Raw genomic sequence first — 12,319 nt, 5'->3', positions numbered from 1 at the left:
CCCCCACACCTCCCCTCGGGCAGTGGCCTTGCCAGACCGTAGACTCCGCCCACACGCTCTCTGGGCGTGAGTCTGGAAACAACCCCGTAGAGACTGATGTGACACCGTCAGGACGTCCTCAGCGCCACCCACAGACACACACTGCAGAAACAACAGTGACAGCATGTGGCACCAGAGTTTTGATAGATACTGCATGTGATAGAGAGAGCAATTATTATTACTGCAAGATATTATTATCTCTGTGTTAGAGCATTATTGAACATGTACTGTCTCATAATATTCTAAAATGTTCACATAAAATGATACATATGGAAGTGGTAGTAAAAAAATGTGCAGTATTTTCCTCATATATTAAGAATAGAGTAGTTGCTATTATCATTATTTACATTTTGACATTTAAAATGACACTATTTTGTTAAAATAAAAGGATCTTCTCTATAAAATATCAGGCAGCCAAATATAGCCAGTAATTGGCCTAATTATCGCTCCAGGTTTATTGGCAGGATTGAACAGAGATACACGCCATGTATCTGTAGGGGCCGAGCTTGGCAGCTATGAAAGCGAATGCTTTGTTCATTCTACCGCCCTAGATTGCTGTGATGATTGCGTGGTGAAGGAATTGATTGCACAGCGACTGTTCATTCGCAATGATCAGTCTGCCATCCTTTTGAATGGCATTTGGCAGATTTTGCCCGTGCTTTGGAATATCTTGTGTCATCTAGAAGACGTTGCCGAGCATTACTTGGAAAATGGAAAATTCACGTCAGCGCGAGTCTAACTTCGCATTCAGTAAAATCGGCTGACACTGATGGATGAGCTCATTAAAACAGTCGAATCAGACTATCAGATGATTGGATTTCGCATCAGTATTTTATGCAGTCTGGCTACATTCGGAAAAAGGGCCCCTATGGAAAAAACATTCTGTTGGAGGTACCATGCAGAAACCTTGCAAATAGCTTTCAAAAGAACGGTTCATAATATCCATCGCTCGCAATATCCATCACGACGATTTCACATTCAGTCACGCGACGCGCTGACGGGTGCCCGGCGCTCGCGCCTCTTATCTGCGCATCTGTTAATCGCCGCTGCCGGCGCGAAATGCCACGCGCTCCGGAAACTGCGTCAGCGCGCTTCATTTCTCAGGTTCGCGCGGAGACCTGCGTGCGTGTCGGCGGGTCAGTCGGCATTTCAAAACAAACAAACCAAAAAGGTCAGGAACAAAAATACCGGCGGAGCAGTTTTTTTTTTGATGAGACACCAAGATAAATGGATATTTTTTGAGAGGAATATTTATCAAATGTCCTCTGCTGCTCCTGGGTCACTCATGTCTTCTGTGTTATAACCAGCCATGTCTTACTGTACAAGATGTGAAAATAACTTTAATGATGGGAGGACAATAATAATTGATCAATTAATTACTACAATCGAATCGTAATCATCATAGTTTACACATTTTGATCAACCACCCCTGCAGAAGTGGTGTCAAAGGTGCGATTCATGCTGTTCCAGACATACTCAGAACACCTTTTCTGTACGGCTCTGATGGCCCATTTCCACCAGCCACACTGACCTGTAGGTCGACAGCCCCAGCTGACCGTCTGGATATGAGTCTGTAGAAAGAATGCGCTGCATGTCCTTATAGTGCCTTAAGGTGTAGTTAGCTACAGAAGGACAACCGGTGCCTGCAAACTCGCTTCTATTTGTGCAAGATCTGATAGTTTAATTGCTGTTTGAGCCTGTCTACTTCTTTCCCAGTCGGTTCCATAAACATGTCTGCTTCAGCCAGGTGTAACATATCCATACCATGGCCGAATGAGAACCAGGCATCCATCTGCACCTGGGGCCGCCCACGTTTACCCGACAGCTGGCTGTGAGGGAACCTGCTTTCTTAACAGCTTCTTACAACAGCTTAATTCACCTGCTTATGAGCATGAATGGTGGCTACAAGCCACCACTCACAGTCCTACAGTGCAAAAGAGTGGAAGTATTGCATATCTAGACAGGAAATGGAGGGCAGTGACACCAGCCCGTATGACACAAACTTGAGAATTAGCGACGTTGTGTATAAAAGGGCCCGAATCAGAAAGTAACACAAAGGCCTCCGCTCAAACTGTAATGTTCTTTTTCCCTAACTACGAGAACCAAATTTTGTTTTTTTTTTGAGCTTTTTATTCTTGTTTTTAAATCTTTTAAAATGTCATTTGTTAATCTCAGCAGTGCTTAAGATGGTCTGTAAATACAGCAAAAAAAAAGGGAACATTAATATCATCACTCTTGGCTGAAGTCAGAGGAGCGTTAAATAAGCAGCTCTCTGCGTTCAGTTGTACTGTGTATGATGGGTCTTCCCTTTTGGCAATGTGCTCCTGACCCTACAGCGTGATATCAAAGCACTCCCCACGGTGAGAAATAATTGCTACTTCATTGGAAATGTCAGCTTACTTCCAGGATTATATCTGTACGATAGGGGTGGCCAACCTGACAGTAAGTATGAGCCAAAATTGACCAGTGTCACTGTCAAAGGGCCACAGGTAAAATGTTTTCAAAATATTAATACCTGATTTGTTCATAATATGGAGAGCTGTCATTTCTTATAATTACTCATCCTTGTGTTAATGTTGATGTGAAAGCTTTTCACATTTGAAACGAGGGGTAGGTTATGATTGTCTCTTTGATGTCCATTTGATGTCTTTTATGAATACACATTTGAAGTCAGCGGCTTTATGCTTTTGGTGACAGAGCACACATAATTCCACATGTAAAGGGTACAGAAAGCTGATTGGTTGATTGAGGAAGGCAATGTCACAGGACATGAAGCCAACATGCAGATTTCTGAGAACAATCACAGAAGATTTGGAGTTTTTCTTGACTTTGATTTCCCAAAAACATTCTCCTCTTACTTCATGCTTTTAAACACAGATACTGTATTGACCCTGGACTCAACATGACCCGTAATTGCTGGATAAATGGTGGTTTGTTCCTGAGCAGCTCAACTACACAAACAGGCACACACATACATATTCAAAACAGATATAGTTTATTTCCACTAGGTCAGGTAAGAGCCAAAATGAAAGGGATTTACCTACAGAATAATGTCCCATCCACTGTCCCTCTGTCTCACTCACACACACCCACACACAGACACACACACACTTAGGTCATGTGTCTCCCCTAATGAGGGTGAAAGGTTGTGCGTGCTGTAACAATAGGGTTATTGACTAAGCTGACTAAGTAAACCACATTGTCACACACACACACACACACACACACACACACACACACACACAAGGTGATGGTGATGAAGCAACAGGATTCAGGATACACTGTATATACACTGTGCATGCATCTGTTGAATATTTGGGGTAAACACCATTACATCTTCTTTATTACCTACACATTAGCGCATCTCTTTTACAAGATGTTCTGTTGCTAAACAGTGTTGCTCCTAATATGTTGTGCAGCTTCCACAATCAAAGGCTGCTCTTCGCTCCCTGCAATGATTCCCAGTGCAATTCCTGAATGAGTCGGGTCACACCCATCCTCTCTCTCCATTGCCTGAACAGGATGTACGGTTGCAGGTTTGATTTTGGACCAAAGCACTACTGTTGTACCCTGGAGCATAGTATTTTTATTTAATCACTTCAGTATATATATATCTATCTGGCTACATAAGTTACCCTGAATAAGGCTGTCTGCTAGGTAAACACAAATAATGTAGACAAATTACAGCTGGCGTCTGGGTGAAGATCGAAAGAACCAGATTTATAAGACTAATAATTAGTCTAATTAATCCAATGGGGAATTGCTTGTGGAAAACCAATGGTCTCTCCAGAAGTCCAAAAAACCCAAAAGGGGACCTCTGATTAGTGATTATGGCTTAGAACTTCAAATAATACTTTGTAGAATGTTGAAAATAACGAAAATAAGCTGCAAATTAACGAACTTGAACCAAACTTGAGGTAGTACCAATAATACACTATTTTATATAAATGTATTCGCCACGCCTTCCGTATAACGCACGTGGTTCGTCGCATTCTCCCAGTTCATCGAGTTCGTAACTACGCGCCGGTGTGTCCACGTCTTTACAAGGTTGTTGCCCCGCACAGGTAGAAGGCTGAAAAACGACCTGACAGTCTGGAGACGGAGGGCATTGCCTCCCCCCTGTGATTAATTCAGGAACCCCCCCATAGGGAACCTTCCCTTTACAATCCAAGGCAAAATCCAATGACGAGGAATGCGTGAATACGGCAGATCTCGACACAAACACTTTTCAATGCCGCGCAAACATTAGTCGTGCCAAGCACGCGGATGTAGGTCAGAATGCACATAATCAGATGATCACTTTTAAAGCGCAGATGCGTGGTGCTGCCTTGAATTTCAGTTTTTATTTTGTGAAAAATACACACCGCAAGCTTAATCGCACTTTCTCAGCTTCACCCACAACTAAACATGATGATGAGTAACAACATTACAAGTGTATGTCACGTTACAAATCAAAAGCATGATTATAACCTATGATGCGTTCACAGATGAGTTACCACTGGGATAGTGAAACTTCAAATTTTTGCCACATACAGAACTTCATCTATTGTGAAAGTGTGAATTCATGATCGTTAAACATCAGGATGGCAGAAGAATATATTTAAAAGACTACACATTAAAGATTTATTTCATTTAGGGGTTTAGTTGATCAGGAACAGAATGCTCAACAGAAATTGTGCTGAAACACACAATTTGAATGTGTAAATAATATCGCTTTTGGCTTTTAAAATATTATCCCATACTGAAACAAGCTAGAAATATATCTAGACCCACTAACTTAAGATCAAAAGTTAGTCTTAAGTAAGACTTTAGTTACCTTTACAACATAAACTAAGTAAGATGCTCAAATGAATGAGAGAGGTTATTTGCCAACCAGCCAAACTCAATATTCATTTAAGAAGTTCTGAAAAGCTATTTGCCTCCTAATTCCACAACTGGGAAGACAAGGTAAGATTGCATGCATCTGGAACATATCCCTGTCATTACAATGGACTACTAATGTACTGCAAAACACAGCTTAAACAGGAATCAGCTTGTATGGAGGACCCTGGAGTGTCAGGGCTCCCGCCCCCTAGCTGTTGTGTTTTTGTTTTTCCCTGTCCATGTGCCTTTGTTTTCCTTGTGTTCTAGCCCTGCCCCGCTCTCCGCCCTGTCTCCGCCCACCTGATTGTCTCCACCCGCCTGCCTGCACACCTGCTTCCCATCTTCTAATCAGCCCAGCCCTATATCTACCCTGCTTGTCTCTGTGTTGTTTGCCAGATCGTTTCAGTGTTTTCTGCCTGTCTCGTTTCCCGCCTGTTTACCCTGTTTGGATTTTGCTGGTTTTTGCCTCGCCTGTTCCTCGACTTCGTTTTTGCCTGCCCTTCTGTCCTGATTGCCTGATCTGCCTGCCTTCAAGGTTTGACCCTGCCTGTTTCCGTTTTTGATCCCTGTTTTGCCCTTGGACTGCTTACCTGGTATTTTGACCCTGCCTGTTTTTTGGACTGCCTGCTTGTTTGTGGATTCTGCTATTAAACGCCTGTAATTGGAGCACTCGTGGTCCGCGTCTGAGTCCGTGCCTGAGTCCTGACACTGGAGCATGTGTGAGCCATAAGGCCAGGAGGATGTGTGTGAATTAGCAGTCTCTCCTGTCTACAGCATTAAGGAACACATAGGCACCTGTGATAGGGGTTCACATGGGGACTGGTTTCACACCTGCATTTCATATCAGGTGTGGCGTCAGCTGGCAGAGCAGAGGGAACAGCTTCCTGCTCCACATTAGGACCGGTCTCAGAACACAACAGAGTGGTTTCACAGCTTTGGGGACTGGTCTTTGGCTGATCTCAGAGCAGTTGTGACTGGTTACTGATACACAGGGAGACTGGGCTCAGAGCAGTGGGGACTGATCTCAGAGCAAATGAGACAGGCTTTTGGCCCACATGGACACTGTTCTCAGAGCACTCCCCACATTTCAAACGTCTGTGCGGACTAATCAGAGAACCTTGTGGGCTGATCTCAGATCAGATGGGACTGATTACTGATCCACACAGAGACAAGTTTCCGAGCATCTGACACTAGTCATTGATACTGACTCCAGAGCAGCAGGGACTAGTCTCACAGAGACAGACACTGGTGTTATAGCAGTGGAGACTGCCACTTGTAAGAGATGATCACTCTCATACATCACACAAGCTGTTTTCTCCATGGGAAATCAATCTATAGCAGAGATCAAGCTGTTTTAATTGCTCATTACACTGCAAATGCTACATGCTACCTCCCTCCTCAGCAGTCCACTATTAGGCAGCGGACTGGGGCCACTTAAACACGAAAACAGCTCATTCAATCACTTATTTAATCAGTTATTTATCGCTAGGAGAACATTTAATAAAAACAGTATATTAGCCTAGTATTTATGAAGTGACAAGGACTTAAATACGGCTGATAAGCAGCAAGGACACCAGAAACAAGATTTCCAATTTAGTTGTTGGTATGGTTCTTTAAGTCAGGTGACTACATGTAATTTAACTTAAATGGTAGAACCCGAGAAGTAATCTAAGCAAAACAATCTGAACATTCCAGAAGGAAAGTTTCAGAAACAGTGAGTTCTACATTATTTCACACTATTCGGTTGGATATTTTTATTGTGTGTTTACCACCTGCCTTGTCAAACCACACTGGAAAAAGGGATCAAATGTAATTAATAAATAAGTGCTACATATGCAATCCATTATCCAGCAACAGAATAAATGCTTCCCAGGTTCCCTTGCAAAGACTGGCTTACATATGAAGTGGTTAAAAATACCAGGCCATTAGGGTAAGATACTTCCATATTGATCCACATTACCTTGCATGATATTAGCATTAACTTAGTGTATTGTATATGTAAATATCATATCTTCTGTATCTGTGCATGTTTCACTTGATTTCTCTTCCTTTTTTCTTGTTACATTATCTTTTTAAAATTTGCTCTAATCTAGAACAACCTAAAAGGCTAATATGGAATAAAATATGAAATAGACATCACACAACAATAACGTTGGTCAGAACAGTTACATGGGTCCAGGAAAATACAGAATTAGGGCACACGTGCGTCAATCTGAAAAACAGAGATGAGATAAAAACATAACAGTAAAAACAAAGCACCGAGCCGCTGTCCTGAAAAGCATCACACCAGATCGTCAGACCATTACATCATACAATGAATGTAGGACATAATTATCATACATGAAAGGGACATTATTTCAGATAATAGTGTGAATATTGTGCCACACAACAGTCCATGGGGGAAAACAATCATAACAGAATTACAGTACGTGTGATTCATATTTATGGTGACAAATATGTATGATTTCCACAGCACATTTAGACTGGATCATACAATGTGCTGGAGAAGGATAGCAATTGCTTTTAGCAGTGCCTGAATGCCTTCATTACCTGATCCAATGGACTCTGAGTCACTGTATTGATGACAGCATGCCACACTGTGTTCTGAATCAATAGACTTAATTTGAGGGAAAATCTCTTTAAATTGTAAAAGCTGGACAGATTTAAAGGCATGGGTGGACTGCCTCCCCTCTCATAGGACTGTCAGGCATCTGACAAGCAGACCTTTTCAGCTTGCATTGTGTGTATAGGAACAATTCTCTGTGAAGAAAACGTCACTGGGGACTCCGCTACCACCAGTTAATTAACAGTTTAAATCATTGGGGTGTACCACTACTATTCTTCAGCCATAGTTTTATAAAGGTGCTCCTCAGCGATACCACCAATAACTGACCTTTACCAGTCATATGATTCCATGTTTCCATGTTTCAAATACATCTCGAAAAGTGGGGAGCCCTGGGGTACCCTAAACACAACGAAAGCCTTTCACTAGAAAATTCTGTATTAAACTAAAGAGGCAGCGCAGACAGCAAACATTCTGCCAACCTTTTGATCTACAGGCATGCTGCCTGACTCAATGGCATGACTGCGTGGCTCCCTCCGGCTCTTGGCTGAATAACTGAAGTCCCTTGAGTGTTAATTGAACCCTTTTTTTGAATGACGTCTCCCGATGAAGGTCCATTACGGCTCAACCTCTGTCCGGTTTCCACCTTCGCACCTCTGGGTCTGAGGGCGTCAGGCAGCTGGCTTAATTATGAACCCGGGAAGACGAAAGAGATGGCATTGCATCAAATCCCCCGGCCGATTAATGAGACAGACAGCTATAATGAAAATGTCAGCAGTCTCCTTTGCTTCACATCAAGATGTCAGGTTTTCTCAGGAAACGCTTTTCAGCATGTAGCTGGTGATCCATGCTGTAAAATCCAGAAATCAAGAACATCTCTTGTGGAATATCGGGCATAATTGTGCACAGGTGTGTCTGTCTTTTTCCTTGGTGTGTGTGTGTGTGTGGGGGTGGCGAGGGGGGACATCTTTTTATCGCACTTTGAGAGGACATCATTATGTTGTCCCATTCAGTTTCCACAGGTGACAAATTCACAACGCTGTTACACAGCTATACATTGTTGTAGTTATTGTGGATCATGGACCCCATCTTTTTTCAGCAAGCTTCTGTAAATCTTAAGCTTCCTATATAGCCTGTCTCGCATCCAACTGAACAAACAGTTAGCTCATTCCAAGCTTAGAAGGAGTGAAAATCCAGCTTCCCATCTGAATACAATGTGCTTCCACCGTGTAAATGGATTTACAACTTATCTCACAATTTTTATTCATTCTGGGGGCCTCGGAAAGTTTCCTGAATGACAGCATCTGTTAACCGATGAAATCAATTTAAACAATCAAAACGCAAACTTCAATAAAATACCCGAACAATCTCTCCTCAGATTCAAAACATGCTGTTTTCGGCTACTTTGACCCAGTTATCGCAAGCAGGCAGCGGAGGAGGGCCTGACACAAATATTTATCGCTAAGCCACTGACTTCTAATGTGTTGATCAGTAGCTCTGCCCCTCCACGAAAAACATAGGAAATGTGAGTCATTTCAATGACATTGACAAGTGCAGGCAAAGTGTCCTGGCTTCTATCTAACACTTCCCCGGAAATCAACGCGCCGTCTTACCTTTGCTATCTTTGTACTATCTTTTCAGAGACGTACCGCCCGACTGTGTAACGTGTCTTGCATAAAGATTACCAATGATATTTTTTTTTTCGAGAATTTTTATTTTCATCGGTTTAAAACCAGGGACAACGGGGTGTCCGTGTTTAGATTTTAGCACAACAATTGTTGCACGAAAGTTATAAACTATAGTCGTAGTTTAACTATGAAGCTATGCAAGTCACTCAAAGATAAGATAGGCATGTCCACTAAGGTAATGCAATAACTGGCCACAGAGTGGTTTTATACCCAAAGTGCTAGGAAGATTTTGTTAATACCAAATGAGTTCAGACAAAAAAATAACCCAAAAAGGTGAAAGTCTTCAAAATCTGGTAAGGGTGATGACTCTGTAAATTGGCTAGGAAAGGTCATTGATGGCGTTCTCAGTATTTTCAAGAGAAGCAAGTTTGGATGGCTCCTGATATTAATAGCTGGAACACAAAGACAGGTCTCATAAACGCCATGCCAGAAGATGAGGTTTATCGCGACATAGACATTGCATTGTTCTCAGTGTTTAATCCTTCATTTCATGAAAATTGTGTGAACAGGCACACACGGCCACGTTCTTCTCATTCCTCATTGAAATCAGAGACCCCACGTTGTTTTATGCAGGAGGTAGGACAACTACACACCCAGTCGCCACGGTCGTTAATGTGAATGAGCATGAATCGCCAGACCAAAACAAGTAACTTGTTCGTTTTCATTACAAAAATAGAAAACGTTGGTTGAGAAAACGTAGACAACCACTCACGATTGCATTCGTGTGCGGTTTGATGGTCTCACACAAATATCCTTATTATTATTAAAAGAATGGAAACAACATTCATCACTGGACATTATTCAGGCAGCTGTCTTGTGTCTGGGCTGCTTATCTTTTATGAGAAGTCACCTGGGCGCTGTATGATAATCTGGACACCACTTTATTTCGACTGCTTTAAACGGCGATGAGTGACTTTAATAGATGGGTGGGTGTGAAAGTTTCACCCTCGGTGTTGGATTTCGTTTCTAGGGCGAGTGCTTTATCATTAAACCAAGGTCTGCCTGCGAAAACGGCGGCTGTGACGTTATTGGCGTGACCACGGGAGCGGCGTGGCTCCTCCGGTATAAATAAAGTTTCCTGGCAACACGAGGAAACAATTACAGCGCCGAGGGGCAGAACTGCACCGACATCAACTCTTAATAACGAGCTAAGACACCGGGACCGCTAAGAAGAGAAAACGTTAAGACGCGAATAGGTGCAACGACAGTTAAGAGTATCGTCCGAACTCCAGATTACTCCGGCGGAAGAGTTCAGAACCATGGACAGCGTCAAAATTAGAGTCGTTATGTACCTGGGCGTCTGCCTGTCCGTATTCGCTATCATTTGTCAGGGGCAAATGGCACCGGAGAACGGTCTCTCTTCACAAGAGGAGCAGAACCAAATGGCACATGTCACCAGGGACCTGGTAAGCACTCAGAACATTTCAAGTTACGTTATGTCAACGTATTCTTGATTCCAGTGTGTTATTATTTCTCGGCTGAAAAGGGAAACCGCCCTGTTGATCTTTGATCAAATGACCCGGTAAGGAATGAAACTGTGCGTTGCTACCTTTGGTCATCATGCAAAGGTATTTAACCAAGCTCGACTTTCATATTTTTTGAATTATCAAAATAATCGGCCTGTGAAAGAATTAGCCTGCTTTCTATAGTAAAAAAAGACGATAAAAGAAAAACAACCTAATTAATCTGAAACGAATGCTTAGGTTGGTAAATGCAGGGAAAGTAAGATACTGAGCAAAACTTTGTTTTAGTCTTTTTATTGCTGAAAATAGCAATACCACCGTTGGTAAATTAAAGGGTAAGCCGTGTTATTGTAACAGTGAAACTTACAATCGATGATAGCTGGATTGCTGTAATTAATACATATTGATTCTTTTCTCTTCTTTTCTCTTTTGGTACTTTCATGTCAAACTGTATTTGTAAGGTCGTCTGATTTTCAAATTATTTTCGTTGTATTTTAACTTTGTGTTTTATGTATTGTTGATTCATTTTAATGATTAATAAAAACTGACATGTGTTATTTACATAGAAGTTTTGTATTTGTTTATGAATATACCCTCCCAAAAATCATGCATGACAAGGAAAATAAGTTTTTGCATTTGTTCACATGACCTTTTTGCAGGCAGAGGCGCTCGAGGGATTGCTGGAAGGCGCACAGGACAACCGGATATCACTTGAGAAAAAAGCCAGTGTCATTCCCCGGGTAAGCGCCATTACAATATACTTAATACACTACTCTACACTACTCTTAATGCACCTTGCAACCGACAACAGGGTTTTGCATGAAGTATTTTTTAGTAGGCCAATATTTTAAAGTAAGTTTACGGTATAGAACCAGTATTGTCTTGTACTTTACAGCCTAACAGTCTGATTACGCCTTTCAGATAAAAACATCAAAATTTTATTATGAAACGAATAATTGTGGCGACAGTGTGGTGTAGTGTTAAGGAGCAGAGCTACTAACGGAAAGGTCGCTGGTTCAACTCCCGGCCGTGACACTGCTTCTGTACCCTTGGGCAAGGTGCTTAACCCAGAATTGCCTCAGTAAATATCCAGCTGTATAAATGAATGACGTAAAATTGCAACGTATATAAGTCGCTCTGGATAAGCGCGTCTGCACGATGACAATAATGCAATGTGACTGTCGGACGCGTTTCATTCACAATTTGAAATCAATTTTACACGAAATATCCTCCCAGGTCCACGTGTCTTTCCCCACGTAAGAACCGCACGTAAGACCCTTCCAATAAGACATTTGCCACAGTGGGGTATTGGGTTTAGTGAATGAATTAGTCGAGTCAGAACGCGTGTGGACATAGGGAAGGTTGGTGATGGGACTGTCTTGCTCCCTGGTGACCTGTACCTTCTTTCTCGTGTCCGCAGTGTGACGTGGGCGAGCGGTGCGCGATGAAGCACGGACCACGCATCGGCCGACTCTGCGACTGCCTCAGAGGAACTGCCTGCAACTCGTTCTTCCTGCGCTGCTACTAAGCTCAGAGCGCGCAGCCGCCGCCGCCGCCGCCGCCGCCTCTCGGGCGTATTAGATGGAACCATTCCAAGGGACCAAGACGCGCGATATGTTCTGATACTATTAGCCATTATTAGTCTGTGTCTCAGTCTGCATGTCTGACCTTGTCTCTCAACCGTCTCGTCTCGACAAAACGAA

The 12,319-nt window shown here is 42.5% G+C and overlaps 1 protein-coding gene across 1 annotated transcript; it reads left to right on the top strand.

Annotated features, from left to right (window-relative positions):
* The first annotated feature begins 10,338 nt into the window (after window positions 1-10,338).
* Window positions 10,339-12,319, top strand: cart4 (cocaine- and amphetamine-regulated transcript 4). Its single transcript, XM_036555037.1, has 3 exons — window positions 10,339-10,559; window positions 11,276-11,356; window positions 12,037-12,319. Exons 1-3 carry the CDS (start codon window positions 10,413-10,415, stop codon window positions 12,142-12,144), a joined length of 336 nt encoding a protein of 111 aa, XP_036410930.1. The 5' UTR covers window positions 10,339-10,412; the 3' UTR covers window positions 12,145-12,319.

The sequence above is a fragment of the Megalops cyprinoides genome, chromosome 21, assembly GCF_013368585.1.
Source record: "Megalops cyprinoides isolate fMegCyp1 chromosome 21, fMegCyp1.pri, whole genome shotgun sequence".
In the NCBI taxonomy this organism is placed as follows: Eukaryota; Metazoa; Chordata; class Actinopteri; order Elopiformes; family Megalopidae; genus Megalops; species Megalops cyprinoides.
Note: the sequence above shows the minus strand (reverse complement) of the source record. Positions and strands in the feature narration are given on the sequence as shown.